At 55.2% G+C, this 23,435-nt stretch overlaps 2 protein-coding genes across 5 annotated transcripts; one reads left to right on the top strand and one right to left on the bottom strand.

The window, feature by feature from the left end:
* Positions 1–2,827: 2,827 nt before the first annotated feature.
* Positions 2,828–16,576, top strand: TBX3 (T-box transcription factor 3). 3 transcript variants are annotated; one of them, XM_038152516.1, is made up of 8 exons: positions 2,828–3,386; positions 4,046–4,490; positions 6,316–6,583; positions 7,833–7,979; positions 10,112–10,188; positions 11,531–11,688; positions 12,990–13,693; positions 14,360–14,806. In XM_038152516.1, the coding sequence occupies exons 2-8, from the start codon at positions 4,096–4,098 to the stop codon at positions 14,804–14,806; spliced, it is 2,196 nt and encodes a 731-aa protein (XP_038008444.1). In that variant the 5' UTR covers positions 2,828–3,386; positions 4,046–4,095. The 3 variants fall into 3 exon arrangements, with proteins under 3 accessions (XP_038008444.1, XP_038008443.1, XP_038008445.1); XM_038152515.1 differs by lacking the exon at positions 2,828–3,386 and having other exon boundaries at positions 4,096–4,490; positions 14,360–16,576; XM_038152517.1 differs by lacking the exons at positions 2,828–3,386; positions 4,046–4,490 and adding an exon at positions 4,507–6,011 and having other exon boundaries at positions 14,360–16,576.
* On the bottom strand, positions 15,257–19,647 carry LOC119707477. Of its 2 annotated transcripts, none has more exons than XM_038152518.1 (3): positions 18,748–19,647; positions 17,795–18,302; positions 15,257–17,104 (listed from the first exon to the last, which is right to left on the bottom strand). In XM_038152518.1, the coding sequence occupies exons 1-3, from the start codon at positions 19,185–19,187 to the stop codon at positions 16,979–16,981; spliced, it is 1,074 nt and encodes a 357-aa protein (XP_038008446.1). In that variant the 5' UTR covers positions 19,188–19,647; the 3' UTR covers positions 15,257–16,978. The 2 variants fall into 2 exon arrangements, with proteins under 2 accessions (XP_038008446.1, XP_038008447.1); XM_038152519.1 differs by having other exon boundaries at positions 17,795–17,901.
* Between the last annotated feature and the right edge of the window lie 3,788 nt (positions 19,648–23,435).

The following is a 23,435-nucleotide window of genomic DNA, read 5'->3' as shown; positions in this document are numbered from 1 at the left end:
AAATCCGAGGAAGCGGAGCTCTCTCAGCCGCTCAGCCACCACAGACCCAGGGGTCTGGATTCAGCCGGGGAAAACCCATCGAGGTGCTGACGATGGTGGAGCTGGGGAGGGTGGGACTCGCTCCCCCCGCCCTGGCCTTCAGCTCTTGTGCTCCGAGATTAGAGAGCCCCGGCCTGGCCGCTCTCCGGGGAGACAGCAGAGACCTTTCATGCCTCTTTGAAGAGCCAAGATAGTGTCGGCCTTGGTGCAAGCCCAGGCTGCAGACAGGCCGGGAGGCGCGGGGGCAGCCGGCTATCTCAGCGTGCTATCACCCTGGCTCCCCCCGCCACCAGCCCCATTCCCATCTCCACCCGCTCCCGCTTCACCATCAGCCACCCTGATCTCTTTTTCGTCTTTTTTTTTTTTTCCTTACTCCCGTACCGTCCCTTCTCTTTGTCATTCATTTTTGCGTGTCTCCTTATTTATTTACTTATGCGCCTCGCTTATTTATTTCAGGCAAAGAGGAGGCTAACAAGTAGCTGGAAGCACTGGCCAATATTTAACTAAGATGGCTGGCCATCAGGTCCCTTTTGTTTGCTTGCAAATTAATCATCCAGCGCGCAGTCGGCGCCAGGGTAGATTTATCACACACAGAAGGGGGAATGAGGCGGCCGAAGGGAGACAAAGACTGTTCGCACCTTCCCGCTTTTGATCTTAGATTAGTGCAGCCTCCCTTCATAATACGAGTCTCCGGGGGGCTTCGTCGGGGAGGTCACTCGGAACTGGCGGAAGTTTGCACGCCATTAGCCAGACGCTGGAATTGGAAATCATAAGCGGCAAACATTTTATTTTCCTGCGCGGGTGGGTGCGGAGCGCGGCGCAAGGTGCGGGGCAGGCGCGGAGGGCGGCAGCGACTCCGGGCTCTGCCGCGGCGCCGGGGGCGCGCTCCGGCGGGGCGGGCGCGGGGGCCGGGGCGCAGCGGGGCCGGGGGCGGCAGCGCTTGTCCCGTGGGAGCCCGCGGGCACCTCCCGGTCGCCGTGGGAGAGCGACGGCCCGGCTGGGGTAAATTGCAGCAAACTTCTTGAGGCCGCCGGGCGTTTGCTGTGGACGCTGCCAAAGGGAAGGCATAGGCTTTGGGGGTTCCCACCGCGGCAGGAGCCCGAGAACCGGCTCCGAACAGAGATCGGGAAGACTCGCTCTCTTGGTCGATAAGCAGCCGCACAGCGCAGCCGAGCGCTGCGCGGGTAACCAGGCTCCTGGCTTCGTGAAACACATCAGACTTCCCCCCCTCATCCTCTTTGAACGCATTACTCCCGCTTCCTTTCCTCCCTCCTCCTCTTTTCACCCCCACCCCCGACTAAAGGGGAGATATTTTGGTGAATGCAAAGCGATCCTAGACGCTAGTTACTACAGGGACTTCACCAAGCTGGCGCCAAGCGCTCTTAACCATGTGCGTCAAAAATGCAATGTTAGAAGAGCTAATCACTTTAGAGGTTCCGCTCCCATCTGCGCGCAGCCAGCGCCGAGCCCCCGCGCTCCCCCGCTCCGCTCCCGGAGGATTATCCTCCCCTGGTTAAAGAAGGGTGGGGGGCGTCAGGAGATTCCCCCCTCCCTCCCCAGGGCAGGCTGATGATTCGGCACCTCCCAGCGCTGGGATACTCTGCCTGACACGCGTGGGCGCTCCGTGCCCTGCATGCCCACGACACGCACGGCAACAAGACCCCTCTGGCTGCCCTGCATTGTCACACACCCATACCCAGCCACATCCACCCTCCCCCCAAAGGAATATATCTCCCCAAAAACTTCCCAGGAGGATCCTGCCCGGCTCTTCCCTCTCCGTGGGGTCGGATCAGACCCACGCGTGACGCCTTCCCCGGGGGGTGGCTGGCTCCATGCGAGTCCGGGTTAAACCGGACCTGGGCCCCTCCCGCCCGGCGCTGCCCCGGCCCGGGCGCAGGGAAAGCCGCACTTCCCGTCTCCTCCCCGCGCACCTCGTGGAAGAGGAGGGGTGTGGGAGCGTAACCCTGTCGGCGCCGGTGCCAGCCGAGTGGCCTTAATCGGCAACGCCGAAGAAAGAAAGAAAAAAGGAATAATAAATTGGTTGAAATCCCATTTTCCAGCGGCCTCTCGCTTCCCCGCGCCTCGATCAGCAGCCGCTGGGGCCGGAGCTGAGCCAGCGGCGGCCGCCGCCCGCCCGCCCGCCGCAGCCTCCAGCCGCCCACCACAACAATAACAGCGGCGGCCGCGGCCGCTGGAGCAGCCGGAGCCGAGCTCCGAGCGGGGAAAGAGCCGCAGAGCCGCCCCCGAGCCCCGCAGCTCACCCCCAGATTCGCGGGGGGAAGGAAAGCGCCCGGCTCCCGGCCTGGAGGTGTCGTTTAAAGAAAGCAACTTCGCCGGGGAGGGGAAGAACGGCGCGGGGGCAGCGGCAGGGGGGTGACACCAACGCGGCGGCTGCGGGGACCGGCGGCAGCCGCGGCGTTCGGGGATGGGTGCGCGGCGCGGCGGCCTCCCGAGTGGCTCCGGGCCGGGGGGGGACACACAGGGGGACCCCGCTACGGTACCGGCGGCGTTTGGGGAAGGGGGGCACACAGCTTCGGACCCCCCCACCGCCACGCGTGGAGCCTCCCGCTGCCGGAGCTCAGGAAGCTCTCACCGGGGAAGAGCGAGCGGGCAGTGCCCAGGCTGCCGGGGCGGCGGGAGGCCGGGGCCGGGGGGCGAGGCGGCCCCCAGCGCCCCCCTAGAGGCGGGCGCTGCCGGCCCCTTCCCTCCTCCCTCCCTGCTCCCTCCCCTCTGATCATGTTGACATATTCACACGGCCCGAAGTACTAGTGATGCTTTGCTGCAGCGTTACAGTTTCCGACACCTTCTTTTTATAACTCGGCGCTGTCCCCCTCCACCCGAGCTGTCAGAACCCCGCCTATGGAGCCTCACAATTGGTCCGAAAGCGTCAAAGAGCCAATCAAGGCGGCTCCAGCTCCCCTGTAACCCACAACACATCCCTACGATCGGGTGCACGCAGAGCACAGACTCACAGGGAATTCTCAGAGCCGAGAGGCTCCTTCTCCCTCTCTCTTCTCTCTCTTTCTCTTTTCCTCTCTTTCTCCCTCCCCCCTTTTTCTCTTCCTTTCTCTTTCCCTCTCACTTTCTCTCTCTCTTTTATGGAGACAACAGTATAATTCCGGCAGATTTTTTTAAGGCACAGCGAAAGAGAAAGAGAAGGGGAAAAGAAATTTAAAAAAAAAAAAAAAAAGGAGGAGGGTGAAAGAAAGAAGAGATCCTGATGAAAATCAGGACACCCTGACCAGCTGCTGCTTGGGGAGTGAGGAAGGCGAGGCGGAAGCGAGATTTCCCTACAACTTTTTGGTGCTGAAGGTTGCTCAGGAGCCTTCCTCGGCCGGCGAGGGGGGGGTGGGTTTGTTTGCTTCTTTCTGCTTTCCCTCCTTCCCCAGCCTCTGCTCTGCAGCTTGACCGTACGGAGGAAAGGTGGAGGGGTCGGGGGGAGGGGGAAGAAAGCCAGCCACCCAAAAAGAAAACCCAGCTTCGAGCCGTCACTCTCCGCCACGGAAGAAGAGAAGGGGGATTGGGACTAAGAGAAAAAAATAAGAAGGAAAAAAAAAAAAAAAAAAAAAAAAAAGGCTTGTCCAGCTCTTCTGCGGCAACAGGAGCAGACAGCGAACCCGGTGGATTTTTTTTCTTCCCTTCTTCGGCGTTTCTTTTCCAGCACAAGGACTTCCACTCAGGAAAAAAAAACGCAAACAACTAAAAAGCAAAACAAAGCCGCTGAGACCGAACACGAGAAAAAGCAGGACTAATAATGAACACTCCTGTTAATCCGCTGTCCCGAGGGCTGGGGATGTGCCCCGGCTCGGGAAGTTGTAGGCTGTAGAAGTTCTGCCTCTCCTCATGTACTGTGCTGTTTAGAGCTTGTTTCCCCCGACCTTTGTGGGTTGGTGGTTTTTTTTTTTTTTTTTGGTTTTTTTTTGTTTTTTTTGGTTTTTTTTTCCCCGGTGCCTTATTGCTGTTAGTGTTATTATCTTAATTTTTCTTCTTCGTGATGTGCTGTTAGAAACTACACCGGGACTACTCCAGCAGTAGGAAGACCGAGGAGTGGAGTGGATGAATTTACCGATGAGAGATCCAGTAATCCCTGGGACAAGCATGGCTTATCATCCCTTTTTACCGCACCGGGCACCGGACTTTGCCATGAGCGCTGTGCTGGGACATCAGCCTCCCTTCTTCCCGGCTCTGGCTTTGCCTCCCAACGGGGCGGCCGCCCTCTCCCTTCCCGGGGCTCTGGCTAAACCCATCATGGATCAGTTAGTGGGGGCTGCAGAGACTGGTATTCCCTTTTCTTCCCTGGGTCACCAGGCAGCAGCCCATCTGAGGCCTTTAAAAACTCTGGAGCCAGAAGAAGAGGTAGAAGACGATCCGAAAGTGCATCTGGAAGCTAAAGAGCTTTGGGAGCAATTCCATAAAAGAGGCACAGAGATGGTGATTACCAAATCGGGAAGGTAGGTCTGAGTCGGGCGTTCGTGCCTTTTCCCCCCTCTATCCCCCACCCCTCAGTCTCTGCACCCCAGCAGGGCAAGGCTCTCTCCCCGGCAGTTTCATCCGTAAATCTCCTTTCACCTGCAATTATGGGAAGCTTTAGGCAGCTGAAGATCCGAGCCCGTCTGGGGCACCAGGCTGCCGGGAAAAGCCCAAGCGCGACCCGGCCCTGCTCAGCATGTGCGTGTGCAGGGGGTGAGAGGGTTCCTTCATGGTTCAGTAGCTTAATGCTTGCTGGAGAAGACTGGGAGCAGGAAGAAAATAATTTGGGGTCGACAAAGGGGATGGCCTGGTTTTCAGCCTCGCTACACGCAGTTTTTCTTCCTTAAGAAAAGGGAACGAAGGAAAAATCCTTGGGAGAGGCGTCTGGCTGCTGGTGGGGCAGCAGGGCAGACAGGCTCGGTGTGTCAGGCTGTGCCTCTCTCTGTGCTGGGATCTCGGCTGGGTTTGTGCTGGCTGGTTATGTCTGGAAATGTACAGAAAAGCTGACAAAACTCCTCAGCCGTCCTGCAGCCGCTGCTGCAGTGGCAGGGAAGGGTTTGCAGCTCCGCGCTGCCTGTCCCTGTATTTATGTAACCTTCACGTGGGAATGAATGAACACACACGGCGCGTCCACGCTCGGCATTTCTGCTTTTTATAGGTTTACCGGTTTGAAATCTCTCTCTATATTCGCTACTCATTGACATCTGGACTCTTTTACAACTCTACCTATTGCTGTGATGATACGTAGGCGGAAAACCTCCTTTGCACCCGGGTGTTTTTCTAAGGGGCTCTCTGAGAAACCTCCCAAACTCTCCACGTGTGATTTGCCAGGAGAATTACTCGAGGAAGCAACTCCTGAAAAGTCTTCTTAGATGGCCTTCAGCTGCCTCACTGGAGCTTCGCCTACTTGCAAAGCACCAGTTGCAGGCTACAGGCTCAGGGGGAAAAAAAAATAAACAGAAGCCCTAAAAGCAGCAAGGAAAAAAAAAATTCTCCTCGCCCGTTTTATTGCTTTCCCGAAGTTTTTTTTTTCTGTTAATTGTGGTCAAAAGTTTTTGCGTGAAAGCCTCGGCCAGTATTAAGAGCTCTTACATGTTGCAAAGTCATGTGTTTCCTTTTAAGTTGAGATTTGCTGAATGCCAACCGCTCGATATAATAAACAGCAAATTTGTGGTATCCTGTTGCAGTTTGGAGCCGGAGCTGGGAGCGGAGAGGAGCGGGGTTTGCAGAGAACCCTCGGCCCACGGGGGGATCCCCGACTGGCCGGAGCACGGGCAGACAGCCCCGGCAGCCCCGCTGCCCTCGCTGGTGGCTTTTTTATTCTCGTCTGCCGAGCGTAAAACTCCGCACTTTGTCGGGAGGCTGGGTTCTAATAGTTCAGACGATTTGTTTTATCGGGGTGCGATCAGCTCGCATTTCTTTGTTTAGCAGGCAAAAAGGAAACTTGTGAGAGATCAGAGAGCCCCAAATGGGCCTTTGCTGTTTAGGAATGGCAGAGAGAGGTAGGCGCCTGCTGATTTCTAGGGAATGCGTACGTTTCCCATCCAGGGACCATTTTCTGCTGCAACTTTTAGGCATTTGAGAAACCTTTTCGCTGGGGGCGGGGGGGGGGGGGGTGGGGGGGGAGGAGAAGAAACCTTTTTGGTGGACACAGACTTACTCTGCTGCTTTTGAGAGCTGAAGAAGTTGCTCGGTAGACACGCTACCAAAATTCAGAAGCTTATTTAAACGCTGTAATTAATTTCATTTTCTTTTTCTCTTGTCTTTTCTTCCCCCCCACTTCCTCCCTCCCCCCTCTGCCCATAGGAGAATGTTTCCTCCATTTAAAGTGAGATGCACTGGACTGGATAAAAAGGCCAAGTACATTTTATTGATGGATATTGTGGCGGCTGATGATTGTAGGTACAAATTCCATAATTCCCGGTGGATGGTAGCCGGCAAGGCTGACCCTGAAATGCCAAAGAGAATGTACATCCACCCGGACAGCCCGGCCACCGGCGAACAATGGATGTCCAAAGTAGTCACCTTTCACAAGCTGAAGCTCACTAACAACATCTCTGACAAGCACGGATTTGTGAGTGCCTTTTACACCTTCCTTTGCCCCCCTTTTCCCCTCCCTCGCCCCCGGCCGGAGCAGGGGGTCCCGGGGAGGTGTGCCCGGAGCACGGGGGACGCTCGGCCGGGCTGGTGCCGCTGGCAGCTCCGGCGGGCGGCCGAAATGCAGGGAAAACGGGGCAGAAAGACCTCCCCACGCACCCCGGGACTGGCATCTGCCCGGGTTATAACAGTCCTTGATTTTTCCTCCTGCTGGGGTCAGGATTAAAGGCTGGAGTTTGCTCTGTAACCTCCCCGTGCCATGCAGCGTTAACTTTAGGGATACATTTCCAGCGCAGCGCAACTCGATATTTCTCAGAGCTGCGGTGACTTTATATATCTATATATATTTTTAATGAAGTCGATCGCACTTTCTAAGCGTAGGGAAACGATATGCATATGTGTATAAAGGGCTTAAAGGCCTAAGTACGCAAATGTTTAAATCTATATTAATCTGGATAATGTAAAGCAAGCCGGAGTGAAAATAAACAGGGAGCAAAAGCAGAGGTCAAGTTGCCCATTCATGTCTATCCACTCCTTTACATTTACCGGGTGTGCAGAGATAAAAACTTACCCTGAGAGTGAAATCAAACAAACCTGCTGATAAGTGCTCTGTCGATCCTGGCCATTTCTTTCTATTCCTGGGAAAGCCTCCGCCTCGGAGCCGGGGCTTGCCGGTGGTGGCCGTGGCCGGGGGATCTCTAATGTGCCGAAGATTGCATTTGCTGCTGTGATTTGATTAGACGATACATTTTTGCCGTTCGCAGAAGGCCTTAAGTGAATTGGGGCACACAATTAGACCGAGCCGAGGCTCTCGTGGTGGTGTTGCAAACTGTAGCTGCTGCTCCTGCTTCACTTGATTTTATTTTTCTTTTATTACACTTTGAAATCAAAAGACATTGCTGCCGGAGCCCAAACAGCTTCTCCCCCTCTCCGAGCAGAGTTCAGGGGGGATTCCCCCCTCTCTCCTCTCCTTCGAGAGGTCCAGCGAGAGCCTAACCCCGGCGAGCTGGAGCTGTCAGTACTTTTAGTTGGATGCTGCGAGGCGTGTGCGTGTGTTTGGAGTGTGCTTGGCGGGGAGGAGGAATGAGGGGAGGAAGGAGAGGGAAGGCAAATTAGGAGGAGAAAGTGCCGATGGCTGGGCGAAAATCCTGCTCCTGCTGACCGTCTTCTTTCCCCCCTCCTGCCCTCTCTGCTGCCGGCCGCTGCCCCCCCCCCTCGCCCCCCAGACCATTTTAAACTCCATGCACAAGTACCAGCCCCGGTTCCACATCGTCCGAGCCAACGATATCCTCAAGCTTCCTTACAGCACGTTCAGGACCTACGTTTTCCCGGAGACTGAATTCATCGCAGTGACCGCATACCAGAATGATAAGGTAAGGAGATTAAGAGAGGATTTGTTTTACGTGTTTTGGCTTTTAGGAGAACTTTTACTCTGCGTTGTTCCCTTAAAACTCACGAAGCCCATCCCGCTCTTCTCTCTCTCTCCCCCTTCATCTTTTCCCCCAAAATCTCCTTGATCCAACTTCAGGGAAGGCGCTGGGGGAGGGGGTCGAGTACTCTCCTAGTACCGACCTCGGGGAAGACAGTTAAAGGGAGGGAGCACTGGGGGCGAGGGGGAGAATGTTTAGGGGTTTTCTACCTTTTTTTCCCCCCAGTATATCTCCCCAGTATGAGGAAAGGGATGGGGTGGGGTTTGTTGCTCTTAGGGTGGATTTAATCTAAGATGCATCAGGGGAAAAAAAAAAAAATAAAAAAGATTCGGCTCCGTGTGTCGAAAGACAGAGTGGGGAGAGCAGCGGGGCTGAGATTTTGTAATTCTTCCTGGCCTTTGTGCTGTTTTAGCTCCTTTAACAGCAATTGGCAAAAGGCTGGAGCACACGTCTGGTTCCTATTATTATTATATTATGATATATTTTTTTGCATCCTGCAGTGTTTTATTATTTTTTGTGGTGCAGAAATATGCTCTGGTCAGAGAGGGGTATCTCGCTTGAATTTAGCTGGAAGGGCTGAAAAAGCCCGTGTGAGAAAGTTTTGCAGCGCTGCAAACGCTGCCTTTCCATCGCTGCTGGTTTATTGTCACTTGCGATGAAGGCGGTATATTTGGGAGAGTGGCAAACAGCGAATTTACGATTATTAAGTCAAGTGGAAGGAAGGGAAGGAGCCAAAAAAGGGGCTTTGATTTTTTGGTAGTCTGTGAATTACAACTTTGCATTCGCCTGCGTTGAGCGCAGAGGCTCTGGATGCTCAGCGCCCGCTCGCTGCAGCTCCCCTGTGCCCCTTTCTGCCCCTCACATCCTTCACCGTCAAAAATTCGGGGGTGAAAAGGGGGGGTGTGTACCCTTCTGCCCTCGGTTTCCAAAAAACCGCTTCCCCCTCGGGGCTCGGGCTATTTTCCTCTCTCTGCAGCCAGGCACTTGCAAGGAAACTGAAAGAAAATGGGCGTGCAGAGAGTAGACTTTGCTTTGGGACTTATCAGCAGGGCTGGCCGGCCCGCTCTATCAGCTGGGGGCGGCTCGGTTGAAGGACAGAAATGAGCATATTTGTGTGATTGCCATGAAATCGGCTGGGAAGCGGCGTGCGGAAGCGGCGGGGAGCCCTGGGCTCCGCGCGGGGGGAGAAGGAGCCACGGCCGGGAGCACCTGGATTGAAAGCCCCGCTGGTTTCAGCAGTGAGGTTTTCCTGCTCCCTCCTGCTCCCGTGTGTGCGGCGGGGTGTGGGGGTGACTCAGGGGCCACTCGGGTGCAGACGGGGCTTCCTTTCCGGGCTCATCCTCTGCTCCTAAATTAGGGGGGGGTCGCTGTGCTTGCTGCCCGGCCTGAGACCGGGAACGGAGCGGCGGGGAGGCGGCGTTCCCGTTGCCACCGCTCGCATCCTGTTCCAGCGGGGTGAGCCCCGGCCGGGCTGCGAACTCGGCTCCGTGCATTGGACGAGCCGGCACTCGGCGCTTGCGGGATGCACCGCAGCCCCATCCCTCCCGACAGCCATTCCCTGAACCCCGAGCAAAGCCAAGCCGAACAACTTCCACTCACAACCCCCCCAAAAAATATGAACTGGCTCCTGGCACCCCTGGCGCCCCAACACACAGGGAGCATAATGCGATTATATAAAGTATTTTATTATAGCAAGGCGGTGGGTATGATTCCTTTGCGGTTTAATTATGGTATTTAAAGAGTTTTAAGCACGGGCATAACTTGCATGGATCTCATTGCACGGCTCAATTAATTCCGATGTGGTGGCAGCAACACGGGGCTGTTTCGTTGCCACCACGGTCCGGGTCACCGGCCAGCCCGGCGGAGGACTGGGGGCGAGCTGCCTCCAAACACCTCGGGAAAACACATGGATTCACCCAAAATCCAGGGACCTTTGCTCCCTGCCCTGTCCTCCTCCTGCCAGCACTACGGGAACTGGGAAGAGTGAGGTTTGCTGTTGTTTTATAATACAAAAATCTCCTTATTCTGTCCCAAACTCATGGCTATTTCTATTTTTTTTTCTCTCTGTCCTATAGATCACGCAATTAAAAATTGACAACAACCCCTTTGCCAAAGGTTTTAGGGACACCGGGAATGGAAGGAGGGAAAAGAGGTGAGTCTGGCTCGATTCTTTACAGGCGCCTCGTTTGGTTTTCATGTGGTAAGCTCAGAACACGAGCAGAGGTCACAATCACCTTGCCTTGCCTCCAAACCACACTTCCCCCCGCCAAAATCCATAAGGATCTTGGCGTTAATAGCGTCAAATGGATTGCATGGGAATTCTTCCCTGCTTTCCATGTTTAGTTTTCACGTCACAGGGGATGACTGGCCAAAGGGAGTGCAGTACATGAGGCAAATATTGCTAGAAAAAAGCTTTCTCTTACAACTTTGAGAGGGAATATTACGGTATAGTTTGGATCTGGGATTGGAGAAGAAGGACAAGTGAGGGCTGAGCACCGCTTGAATCTCCTCTGGCATTTTTCTGGGGACTGCCTGGAAAAGAGTAAAATGGAGAAGAAACACAGAAATAAACACAGAAGTGGAGGAGAAACAGAGAAATAGAGGAGAAACACAGAAATAAACTGTTTGGACAGAGGTATCTCATGAATATGGAAGTAATTAATGATAGAAGATTCTTTATTTTTTCCAAAAGCAGCAGGACAGAGTTTGTGCCCCAGGTAGGCAGACAGAGCTCGTTATAGTGGGACTCGAGACTTTTATTTTTAATGTAGGAAGAAAATACATGGAGGAAAAAAAGGAACTTTTTTTTTTCTTTAATGGGGGATATGTCTGTTTTGCTGTGTTACAGGAGACAGGATATTTTAGCCATTTGCAGAGGGGGTTAGATAATGAATAGATAGATTGGGGGTTTTTTTCTCAAACAAACAACAAAATAAAAAGGTGGGTGGAACGTGGTGTAAACCAAGAAGCTTCTCTCCCTGCCCAGCACACACACAAACATGCACACGCCAGCTCCTCTTGTCCATCAGTGTGAAAATAAAGCCAGTGCTGGAGCCACAGGACGGAAATGATTTCTAATTTCTCTAAATATAAATAGATTTTTTACTCCGGGTTAATTGTTGGTGAAAAGATTACATAAAGTGCCTAACAAAATAACCACTTCCTAGCAATCTTAGCAACCATTAAGATGGCTCGTATCTCTGGAGCATCCTTGCCTTTTAAAAGCTAATCTCCAGAGAATGCTTCCCTCTCCCCTCCGCCCCTTGTCTTTAATATCAGCCCTCGCTGAGGAGCTGCTCCCGCTTCCAAGAAATCTCCTCTCTTTAGCAGCCAAGCCCTGCCTGCCAGAAACGCGCTCTCCTCCTCGAGGAGACCGTGGCTCTTGATTCCCCTGTGCTCCTCGTGCCCCAAGAGGAGCTGCAGGAGGGGCTGGGAAGCAGAGGGGGTCCCGGGGGGCGCCGGGGGCCCTCGCCCAGCGGGTTCTGTGCCCGCAGGAAGCAGCTGACCCTGCAGTCCATGCGGGTGTATGACGAGAGGCAGAAGAAGGAGAATCCCACCTCGGACGAGTCGTCCAATGAGCAGACTGCCTTCAAGTGCTTTGCCCAGTCCTCCTGTCCTGCCGTGCCTGCCGTGGGCACCTCCAGCCTCAAAGGTGAGAGCTGTGGCCCCTGGTGTCCTCTGGGAGAGCCTGGGTGCCCGCTCTGTGGTGGTAAATCCTGGCCTGTACCACTGCCCTCTGGCACTGGCCTGTTTTCCTTCCCTCCTTCTTTCGTTCCCTCTTGCCTTGCTTCCCTTCTTTTCTCATGTTTTGTCTCTTTGCTCTCCCTATTCTTTCTCTTTTTCGTTTTTCTGCCCTCTCTTTGCTTCTTTCCCTCACTCTTCTTGTTTCCTTTCTTTTTGTCTTTCCCTCTTCTCCCTTCTCCCCCCTTACTTTCCTCTCTCTGCCTTCCTCACTCTTCCTCTCCTTCTCCTTCTCCCCCCCGGCCTCCCTCTCCCCTTGCTGCACATCCCTCCCCTCCTTGGTTCAGAAAGAAGCCAGCTCTGAGTCAAGGGAGCAAAGACAGACCACGGGGCAAAAGTTCAGAACTGGAGTCACTCCATTAATATCCCTCACTGAATCTGTTACTCGAGGAAGGATCTTTCCCCTGGATACAGTCGTGAACTTTGTTATAGAAAAGTCACCCTGGGTTTCTCCGTGCAGCGTTGGGAGCTGTCTGCAGCTCTCTCATATGCATTAATCCATCCCGGGGTGGAGGGGCAGGGGGAGGAGGAAACAACCTCTTTTTCTGTACTTGCTTTACTCATTTTTTTAAAGGCCTGCCGAGCTGAGGGGAGGGGAGCTGGGAGGGGACCCGAAAAGCAAAGCAGAGCTTCGCACCTGGGGCACTGAAATTAGGAGATGAAGTGCAGAGGAATCCAGCGAAGCCGTGCATGTGTCTGGGGAGAAGGGGGGCCCAGGGCGTGATGCAGACGGCTGCGGGGCGTCTCTGTGTGCCTTTGCAAAGCTCGCCCGTTGAAAGGGATGAAAACTTTGGAAAACTTCGTAGGAGACTCATCCCCAAGGCCCTTCAGCCCTGTCCCGAGGCTGCTGCTGTCCCATTTCTCCTCTACTCCCGCTGCAGCCGGGGAGGGAAGGGGGTCCCTGGGGGCTCCGGCAGCCCCGGGGAGCAGAGCTGCTGGCCCCGGGCCCGCCCGGCTGGGGGGTCGCTCCTCTGGACCGCTGTTTTGTTTCGCAGCCAATTTCGCTGCGTTGCGTAAAACTCGGGCTGGCTTGGATGGGACGGGCGGTGGGAGTCGGGGGCTGTATTTATTTATATAATAATAAAGGAAGGGAAGTATTTCCACACAAACCTCTGGCCGGCCAGGAAGCGTCTCTGCCCCCTCTCCCAGCCCGGTGGGGATTTCGGGACACGCAGCGCCGGATCCCAGCCCCGGGCCCTCTTTGTCTTGCAGATCTCTGCCCCAGCGAGGGAGACAGCGATGCAGACAGCAAAGACGATCCCTTGCTAGAAGGAAACGAGTCTGGCAAAATCAGCACGACCACCGCCGCCACCCCAGCGCCGGCCAGCTCCGCTGCCACCGCGGGGGACGACCCCCGGGACAAGGGCGGCAGCCCCTCCAAAAGCCACTTCTTCCCCGGGGACTCGGCAGGGAGTCGGAGCCGAGAGAGGATTGAGAAAGCCCCTCCGGACTCCCGGCACAGCCCGGCTACCATCTCTTCCAGCACCCGGGGGGGAAGCCTGAGCGGCGAGGAACTGAAAAGCCCCCTCAGGGATGGCCCCAAAGTAGATGAGAACCGACTGCTGGGTAAAGAGCCCTTCACCCCCCTGACGGTGCAAACCGACAGCACGGCCCACCTGAGCCAGGGACACTTGCAGAACCTCGGCTTTCCCCCTGCCCTGGCCGGCCAGCAGTTCTTCAACCCGCTGGGGAACGGGCACCCGCTGCTGCTGCACCCCGGGCAGTTCGCCATGGGGGGAGCCTTCTCGGGCATGGCAGCGGGCATGGGGCCCCTCCTCGCCACCGTCTCCGGGGCGTCCGCCGGGGTCTCGGGACTGGACAACACGGTCATGGCCACGGCGGCGGCCCAGGGACTCTCGGGAGCATCGGCGGCTGCTTTGCCTTTCCATCTGCAGCAGCACGTCCTGGCTTCACAGGTACCGCGTTCCCCCCGCGCCGCCCCTCCGGGCCGGGGAGCTCCGAGCCTGAGGACGGGGGGGATGGGGGGGAGTGGGGAGGGTGCAGCGGGCACCTCCTTCGAATTCCCGCACCTCCTTCGAATTCCCCGCGTCGGTGTTCCCCCCACTGCCCCTCTCGGGGGCCAGCCACAGGGCTTGGCAGCAGGTCGGAGGAGGGAGAGCTGTGGGCGGGGAGGGTGGCCCAGCGCGATCTCCCTGAGCTCTCCCACCCTCCCCGCTGTCCTCCAGAGCCTCGGGGCGCGTCCCGGCCCGCGGAGCGGAGCTGCTGTAGGGGAGGATGTGTCCGGGGCTGCCCTGCGGAGCGGGAGCGGGGGCTGGACCTGCGGGTAAAGGGCGCTTGCCTCAGCGCAAGAGAATCGCCCGCTGAGGGGGGAGCGTGGGGGAGAGACCTCACGGCCATTCGGGCCCCGATGGGCCCGGCAGGAGCGGGGCCGTGCAGGGCAGAGCCCGGGCAGGGTGTACCCCGTCGCCCCCGTGGTTTTGGCCGGGGCTGCGGGAGGACAGCTCTCCATCCGCCGGCAGCTTCGTGAGCGGGGGAGCGCCTGGCGCGGGGGTGCCGTGCGGAATCCCCGCGGCGAGCGTGCAGGCCGGTAACCCTTTCCTCTCTCTCCTCCCCTCCCGCAGGGCCTGGCCATGTCTCCCTTCGGCAGCCTTTTCCCTTACCCCTACACCTACATGGCGGCGGCGGCCGCCGCCTCCAGCGCCGCTTCCAGCTCGGTGCACCGGCACCCGTTCCTGAGCGCCGTGCGGCCGCGGCTCCGCTACAGCCCCTACCCGCTGTCCGTGCCCCTGTCGGACGGCAGCAGCCTGCTCACCACCGCCCTGCCCGGCCTGGCCGCCGGCTCCGGCGAGGGCAAGGCGGGCGGGCTGAGCGCCAGCCCCGGCTCCGTGCCCCTGGACTCCGCCTCGGACCTCACCAGCCGCTCCTCCACGCTCTCGTCCGGCTCCGTGTCCCTGTCCCCCAAGCTGGGCGCGGACAAGGAGGCGGCCACCAGCGAACTGCAGAACATCCAGCGCCTGGTCAGCGGGCTCGACCCCAAGCAGGACAGATCCCGCAGCGGCTCCCCGTAACCCCCCGGCCTCCAGGAGCTCATTTCAAATCCGTCCCGCAGTGCACTTTGTTTGAAAGAAACCACATCCTCCACCGCGCGAGTGTTTGTTTTTTACCCCCTTCTTTATTTTGTTTTTTTTTTTTTTCTTCCAATTTCTATTTTTTTTTTAAACATATAAAATCCCGCGGCGTTGTGTGCGTGCTTAGCAACAAAAAAGGTATCTTGCGGAGCAGGGAAAAAAAAAAGGGTCGGGGATGGGGGAGCGCTGGGTCGGAGGCTCCTCACAAGGATCGGAGGCACTGGTGGGGTTTGTGGCATCCTCCCTTTATTTTCTTTTTTTACCAGTGTAAAAAAAAAATAAACCCCAAAACCAAAACACACCAGAAAAAAAAAACCAAAAGAAAAAAAATAAAACAAACAAACAAAAAATTCAAACAAACTTATGAATAAAATTAAGTAAGAGAAGTGATTTTTTTTTTTCTGTCCGAAAGAAAAGCGTGTAAGTAACTCGCGTATTGGTTCTTCAACAGTTGTTTCCTGGGCGGGTTGTTAACCACAACCCCCTTAGTCGATATTAAGGGAAGCTGTGTGTTTAAAATATTGTTGTGATGTCTGAGAGCCAGTTGGTGGCTTTTTTTTTTTTGCATGTTCCAGAGTAGCCTGCTTTTTTTTTTTTTTTTTGTGAGGGGGGGGGCGGCAGTATTTTTTATTTCAGTGGGGTTTTGTTGTTTATTTTTAGTGTTCGTTTCAAATCCCAGGGAAAAAATTATTATTAATAATAATAAAAACAAAAATAAGACCTTTGTCCCTCTACCTTAAACATCCTCCCTCGTAGCAACAAAAATAAGACGTGTAGTTGGAAAGAAAAAAAAGTGAATTTATTTTATCTAAAAACCTCTGTAGCTCGACTGTAGATTTATCACAGCTTTCCCTCTTTAATTGTATATGCAATAACAAGGTTTAACATACTGAGAAGAAGAAAAGAGTGGACACTATTATTAAAACAAAGTATTTATGTAATTATTTGATAACTCTTGTAAATACGTGGAATATGAATACTCGAAATTAAACTTTAATTTATTGACATTGTACATACCTCTGTAAATACGATGGCAGCGGTCTTCTTTTTTTTTCCTTCTGTTTTTATTTTTAGTCGTTTTCATTTCAAGTTGGTAATTCCTTTAAACATAGAGAAATCCCCCCATTTGTGAGGGCTCGGTTTTTAAATCAGAGCTCAGCCCAGGAACACCTCGTCCTTTGGTCAAGGGCAGAATGCAAAAGGCAAAGCAGAAAGAAACCAAATTATTCAAAGACCTTAAAAAATTTCAAAGAGACAAAAAGACAAAGCAGTGTGCCATGGTAGCTTTTAATCCTCGATTTCTTCGGTTTTCAAAATGTCAACAACCACAAAATTATATATGTTTGTACAGGACAACAGGCTTCTCCAGTGGCTTGAGAGAAAAAAGAAAAAAAAGAAAAAAAAAAAAAACAAAGAGGTGAAGAGTCTAGGATTTTCTGTACTTTCTATTATTTTTGCCTGTTTCCTCAGTGCATCAAAAACAACCCCGCAATGGAGTTTCACTACTGTGCTTATTGTTGTCTTTGTTTGAGTGAATGCATATTTTCTTGGGTTGAAAGCCAGGTGCTCAGAGCTGGTTCAAAGAAAAAAAAAATGAAGGTATATTTTGTGTTATATAAATGTTGACAAGTTCTTGCTATTTTTTTTTTCTGTAATTTTTTTCCTCCTTTTAAAAGTCACTGAAGTTTCAATAAATTTTTATTGAAATGTCTTGGGCGTACTGTGAAATGCCTTCACCCCAACCCTCCCCGAAGTGCCTGGGAGGATGGAGGGGTTGAAAGATATATATCCCTCTTCTGCCTTTCTCCTCCACCCCCTTTCCCGTTCCCAATATTAAGATATTTCTCCTGCAAGGAGCTAGTACGAACCAGTCGAGGTGGTGTGATTTGAATTGTTGGGGGGGGGGAAGGACGAGTTTTAAGCTAGCTGTTTAATGCACCTTTTCCATCTTTATCCCTTTCGCTTTTAAAGTCGATCCAGAGGCTACTAAAGTCACCTCTTTTAATGGAACAATATTAAGTGGCGTTTGAAAAGTTAATGAGAAAGGCCCAGCTATGCTTTTATCTGTCATAAATTAATAACGCAAAAGTGAAGAATTAGAGAATAGACCGGTTAAATTTTAATGCAAAGCCCTCCTTCAAAGTTTCCAGGTAAAGTGCTCAGGAGTTGATGCTGCTGCTGGGCTCGTTTTCCTCTCCCGTCCGAGCAGAGGATTTGGCTTTGCCAGTTAGTTATCACCTGGAAATGCATGGGGTTTTTTTAAATCTATTTTTCGCCTTTTTATTGGAATCGCCTCTTCTGGCCCTTAGGCTCGTGATACATCGAGATTGAGCTGGAAAACGGCTGGAACCTGGACAGACATCCAGGCTGGACCAGTAGCCTGGGAGGTCACTGAGAAGAGAGCTGAAGAGAGCTGGCAGCCCCTGCTGTACCTCTGCCAGTCTATGAGCACATCCTTTAGCAGAACATATATATTTCTTGTTAATGAGATTTTTCCCCCCCCGTCCCTTCAACAGTTAGTGGCCCGTGTATTGAAAAGCGATTCATCGTCCGCCAGTAATAAATATTATAAGGATGTACTTCCAGCCTGTATCCTGTTTTATGCTCTGCCTGCCCCTCGGCCCGCGGCCCCTGGTTCCTGAGCCGGCGAGATAAAGGGAGATCCAGGGGGTAAAAGCGGCCGTGAAGTTGTGGTGTTTTGGGTTTTTTTTTTTTTTTGGTTTGTTTGTTTATTTTTTGGTTTTTGTTTTTTTTCCCCTCGATTTTTTAATTTAAAAATTCCCCCACGAACATGAAACTGTTCCCCCTCTTGGGAAACGGGACCCTTCCCATGTCAGCTCGGGGATGGGGGTTTTGTTTAAACCCACGCTGTTAGAGCGGCAGAAAGGTTTGGGCTGAGCAAGAGATTTTGTTTCCCTCTTCCCCCACCTTCATATGGCCCAAGCTGACGGCTGCTGGAAATGTCACTCGAGCTGATGCTCCCCTGAGCTGGCCTGGGCGAGGAGGGGCTTTTGGGGATAGAGGTGGCGGCGGGTCTGGCCAAAGAAATAAAATAAAATAAAAATTAAAAAAAAAAAAAAAAAAAAGAATCCACGCGAAGAAGGAGGCGGCGAAGGCTGCAGCCCCACTAGCCGCTTTCCACACGGATCCTCCACACGGGTGGGAGCTGGAGCCCCTCCGGGAGAGGGACTCCGGTGCTGAGGGGAGCAGGACAGGGGGACAGAGGCCTGGGACACTGGGACAGCCATCCCTGCCCGGGGAGCAGCTTTCCCCTCTGCGCTGAGCTCCGGCCTCAGCGGCAGCGCCAAGGCGCCGGTCCATGACAGACATCGCCCCCATCCCTTTGGCTTCGGGAAACACGCGGGGACCTCCGTTTTTTCCCTCTCTCAGCTGCTGGTCCCCCAAACGGCTCTTAGAGGGGGAGAGCCGCTCTGATCTGTGTATGAATGGGGAAAATGTCCTAGTTGGTGAGGAATTCACTGCTGATGGTCAAGAGGAAAGCAACAGACACCCACTCCCAGACCCCTTTGCCCATCTCGCTCTCCTGCCAGTCCAGGAGCCCCGTAGCCGCTCCGCAAGCCAGGCAGGCACTGCCAGCCCCGGGGCGCCGCCACCCCCGAGCTCACGACTGACTCTTTTTAAGGCGGAGGGTGCAGCCTGATTGCTTCAAACCCTCCTTTTCCAGGGCCTAATGCTGACCTCCCCCTCGCCATGCCCTTGCAAGAAATCCGCGTACCGCAGGTGGAACTCTGACTTGCAAATGGCTTTATCTTCTGTGTATCTTATTTGTATATAGTAACGTTAATGAGTAACTCTTGTGGCGCTTGTGGAAGGAGGTAAACAGCGAGCAATCTCTGTGGATTATCCTGTCTATTACTCACCTGGCGCCTGTCTTGATATCCTCAATGGTTTTATGGCTGATGCAGGCGACCCGGCGCTGGGTGGGGGTGGCCGGCGGCGGGGGGGCTCCGGCGGGGCGGCGGCGCCACCTCTCGGGCAGCCCGAGCAGCGCCCCGAGACCCCCGAAGGGACCCACGGCCCGTGGGAGGGGGCGCAGAACGCTCCGAACGAGGGCGAACTCGGGGCGTGCTGGGGGGAGCCAGCATCCCCCAGCCCACCCCGACCCCCGGGCGGGCAGCGCGGCGCAGCTCCCGAGGGCTCTGCTCGGAGCCGGGCTGCGTTCGACCCACAGGAGCTTTAGCCCCGAGTCCAAAGTCTCTGGGAAAGCGGGGCTGCGGCCGCCCCGCGGGGATGGCAGGAGCCCGGAACGCTGCCCCGAGCGGCAGCGGCAGCGCCCCGGGGGGCAGCGCGACACCGACATCCCGGGGGGCCGGGCACCCGCCGTCGCCGGCGCGCTCGGCCCACGCTCCACTATTAGTTAATTATTGATTGATTACAAGTGAAAATTTATGACCCTCTCTACCCCCGCCCCCCCGCAGCCTCCCGGTCCCTCGCACGCACACACGCTCCTGCCCTCTGCAAACACTTCGGGGGAGGCGGGAGGCGTGTTGTTGTTTTTGGCCTTGACAGCTTCCAGGAATATGAAATATTTAAACCTTTCGGTCGATCTCCCGTACCCTGCACGTCCTTTTTTCTTTTTTTTTTTTCATTTTTTTTTTCCTTCCCCCCTTTCATGTCCCGGCTCGGAGGCTCCCGCGGCGGCCGAGCCCCCTCCCCGCAAAGAGCCGGCGTGCGGGCTCGGAGCACGCCAGGCCTCGCAGATCAAAGGGACCTCTCCGGCCTCTGCACAAGGGAAGGGAAAAAAAAAAAAAAAAAAAAAAGACAAGACAAGGAAAAAAAAAAGTAAAAAGTTTGATTTCTTTAACGATTGTTGGTAAAAATCTTGGAAGCAGGGACCATCCTGCCTTCTCCGTCGACCCAGGCTGCAGGATTGCACCGGGAAACGATTTTGGGACTGCAGAAAGAGAGTTTGGGAGAAGGGAAGAGAAAAGAAAAGGGGAAAAAATTAAAATATAGAGGAGTTGCTTGCAATTTAGCAGCCGCGCGTCTGCAGCAGCACAGGCCGTCCCGGCTGGGAGCCCGAGCCGCAGCCCCCGGTGGGCAGCGGGGTCGGGGCCACTCTCGGAGGAGCGCTTCCCAAAACGGGGCGAGCTCCAAGCGGCCGAGCGTGCCCCTGGCTGTGCGGGGGCACTCCCCCGTTCCTGCCGGCACGCCCGGGGCGAGGGGCGCTGCCAGAGGGGAACAGAGCGCGGCCCCGGCCGGGGCTGACAGACGGACGGACGGACGGACGGACGGAGCGGTTGTTTGCCGTCTCGGGAGGGTAAACGGGACGACGAGGCGATTGCATCTAGGCGCTGGCGCTTGGCAGCGTGCGAGGACCGCCTCGCTGCCCCCCCGGTCCCTGTCACCCGGGCCGGGAGCGACAGCCGGCCGGGCGGATCCGCGCTGCAGGCGCCGGCACGGCGGGGTTGGAATCATCTGATGGGGGAAACGGGGCGGGAGAATTCTCCCTCCTTCGGCACCTCCAGCCGCGCCTCGCAGAGAAACCCACGGGGGCACGGGGGCAACCGCGAGCCCTCATCCTCTTCCCCACGGTACAGACGGTCCCGGGGGAGTGGAGAGACACCCGGCAAGACATTCCAGGACATTCCAGCCTGGGGATCTGGGCATCGCACCGCGGTATCGCCCTGACCCGCCGCGAAACCGTCTCTGTTTTGCACCTGAAGTTTTTGGTTGCGAGTGAGGAAAAAAAACCCAGCGGTTCCTAGGGAGGCAGCCCCGGAGGGTGATGCCTTGGGGGGTTTTCTAGTTGGCATTTTTGTTTTGGTGTCTTGATTTTTTTTTTCTCCCAGCCAACCCCAAAGTTCCCACGTGCTTCTCCCCAAACCCCGCATTATTAGGGAACAATTAAGGCGTGTAAAAACACGGCGGGGCGAAGCCCTTGAGCTGGAAGTGGCCGTCCAAGGCGCTATTTGAGCTCCTGGCCCCATCCTCTCGCCCCGACGCGGGGGCTGCTGCGGGCAGGGTGAGCCCCGATGCCGGGCCAGAGCTTCGGAGCTTCTGCGGGGCTCCGGAGCTGCGCTTCCCTCATCTGCCACCCTCCTTCGTGGAAGCTCAACCCGCAGCCGCCTCGCAGACACCACCTTTGGCTTTCCCTTTTCTAATCCAACTTTTTTTTTTTCTTTCTTTCTTTGGTTTCTTGCTTTTTATGATCTGATTATTCTAGAATAAATGCTGAATAATTATCATACTTCTAAAGGCTCTCAGCCGAAACACAGTTCGACCTTTAGCTCAGGTAACCGCGGCCATAATATTCTGCTGAATTTCACCTTGGTCTCACCAAACGAAGCTTTCCCTCACTCTCCCACATAAAAACCTTTCCAGAGAAGGCACTGAAATAAAAACCAAACCAGCACCGAGCGGGCTGGGCTGAGCGGAGCCGACCCGACCCCACGGACACCTGGACCCCCTCCCCGCCCGGGGCAGCTCCCCTCTGCCTCCAGCTTCTCTCCTTTCCGAGGTCCTCTCCAGCTTTATTTCCTTTCAAGCCGCCCGAGAGCCACTCACTAAATAAAGTTATCAAGGAAATAAGCCCGAGAGAAAAAGGCAGTGGTGCTTTTCCCCCCGGAGCTGCTCCTTCCAGTGAAGGGACGAGCGGAGCGGCTCCCGGCAAGAGGGGAGCCGGCCGAGCGTGGGGACGCGAGGTCCGGCTGGGAGCATCCCTGGGGCTGGACTGACGGCTCGGTAAAACAAGGAGGTGTTCTTGGGGCAGGAGGAGGCGGCAGGGAGGGAGCTGGAGGGATTTCTCCGAGCTTTCGTGGAGTCCCGTTTTAGGTCCCTCTGCAGGAAAGGGGTCCCCGCCACCGCGCTTGCCCGAGCGCGCTCCCTCGGGGATGTGTCATCGCGATCTTCGGCAGGATTCTGTCCCTTCTGTCCTGACACTGCTCCTAGGCGCTCTCGCATTTATTTTCCACAGGTTTCTTGAAAATGCATTTTTCCAGCGTTCCCTCGCTGTCCATTCCTGGCCTTCCCCGTGGATTTTCGAGGGGCGCTTTTTTATTCCTCCGTTCTCCCGAATCCTTCGTCAGCCGGTTTTCATTTCTCCCGTCTCCGATCTAAAAAGCAAGCAGAAAAAACCCTCAAACCTAAATACAATTATAAACCAGGTCAGGAGGCTCCCCCGCTTCCCTTGCTGGAGCTGATGGGGGTAGGGGCTACCCGTAGGAAAAGTGAAAAGCTCGTTTTAATGGGCGGTCATTGCTAAATCTCACCTTAGGGCCAAAACGACTCGCGACCCATTGCCCTCCTTACGACGTATTTATTTGTCTCAGTGGCACCAGCCGTCAGTCATTAGTGGGGGGGTGAACCCGAGAGCCGCCCCACGGTGGTGGCGGTGGTCCTGTGGCTTTTTTGGTTTGTTTTAAATACGATTTTTCAACAGGAACCCTTCCAGAAGAGAAGGAATAACCTGCGCCGGGAGGGCTCCCTGGCGAAACACCGGGGGAACACTCGTGGGAGCGCAGCGAGAGACGACCCCTCCGAAAATGATTTTGGTCCGAGCAAGCGGGGTTTGGTCCGCACCCCGAGGGGTTCGCTCCCGGGAACAGCGGCGCTTCGGCCAGCAGGGATATTATTTAATGGATGACAACGTTTTCCAATAGTAACAATAACGGAGGGGCAAACCGGTCCGGAAGCCCGAGTTCAGCAGCAGCCGGGCGAGCATCGCCGACCCCGGGACCGGGAGTGCAGCCGGGCAGCAGCTCCGGACACCCGCCCGTCCGTGCTGCCTGTGGTTACGGCCACTCCAGGAGCTCCAGGGCCGCTCTGCAGCTGGATGACACTTCGTGCACAGCTTTCCCTGCACGTGATATTCAGAAAGCAGTTTTATGTACATTTCATATATTTATATAGCCCAAACACATGCGCGTGTGTGTGTCATTATATAAAGCTGATGTAAAGAGATGTGGCTGTGAGCGCGTTTTTTTTTTCGCTCCACACAAGACGTGTGCGGTGTGGGACGCCGGGCACGGCGCGACCTGTCCCCGCTGCCCGCACGCATCCCCTCCGGCCCCTGCTTTCCCAGCTTGGGTCCCGCCCGGCCGAGCACAGCCCGGCTGCGGCTCGGAGACTCGAACCGCTGGATTTGGGATTCGTTCAGCGATGCTTTTGCTATGGCGTGTTTTGGGTAAATTCATCTCTGCCAACAGCAGTTCGCTGAGCAGTCCCAGGCTCGCCCGTCACCTCCAGGACAGCTTTGGGGTCCCTGAACACCGCCGTCCAACGAGAGGGAAACGGTGTGAGCGTCCCTGGTACCTGCGTTCACATCCCTTCCATAGGCGGCTCTGCTTTGTTCCCTCTGCCAAAGGTCTAACCTGGGGTAGGGACGGGAGAGAAACAATAGATTTCATCCTCCCTTTCCCCCAGCTCGCCATCCCGCGGCTCCAAACCTCGGCTGCCAGGAGGCTGCACGGACGGGGCGGCAGGGCTTGGCCTGGCTGGCTCCGGGCAGGGGGAGCTAGAGAGGGATGGAGAAAGGGATGGATGGATTGAGGATGGGGTCGGGATGGAGAGGGACATCCTCGTTCCACAGCTCATTTCGTCCTGAATT

Source organism: Motacilla alba, chromosome 15 (genome assembly GCF_015832195.1).
Source record: "Motacilla alba alba isolate MOTALB_02 chromosome 15, Motacilla_alba_V1.0_pri, whole genome shotgun sequence".
NCBI classification, from domain to species: Eukaryota; Metazoa; Chordata; class Aves; order Passeriformes; family Motacillidae; genus Motacilla; species Motacilla alba.
This window is presented reverse-complemented; position numbering and strand designations above follow the sequence as displayed.

Excerpts from the sequence above, each read along its gene's own strand:
- LOC119707477 (XM_038152518.1), bottom strand. The coding sequence starts at position 19,187 with ATGTCGGTGTCGCGCTGCCCCCCGGGGCGCTGCCGCTGCCGCTCGGGG. Across the intron at positions 18,303-18,747 it reads GATATCAAGACAGGCGCCAG|ATCAGAGCGGCTCTCCCCCT; the intron begins GTGAGTAATAGA and ends ATTCATACACAG. Across the intron at positions 17,105-17,794 it reads TCAGCTTGGGCCATATGAAG|GTGATAACTAACTGGCAAAG; the intron begins GTGGGGGAAGAG and ends ATGCATTTCCAG.
- TBX3 (XM_038152515.1), top strand. The coding sequence starts at position 4,096 with ATGAATTTACCGATGAGAGATCCAGTAATCCCTGGGACAAGCATGGCT. Across the intron at positions 4,491-6,315 it reads GTGATTACCAAATCGGGAAG|GAGAATGTTTCCTCCATTTA; the intron begins GTAGGTCTGAGT and ends CTCTGCCCATAG. Across the intron at positions 7,980-10,111 it reads CCGCATACCAGAATGATAAG|ATCACGCAATTAAAAATTGA; the intron begins GTAAGGAGATTA and ends TCTGTCCTATAG.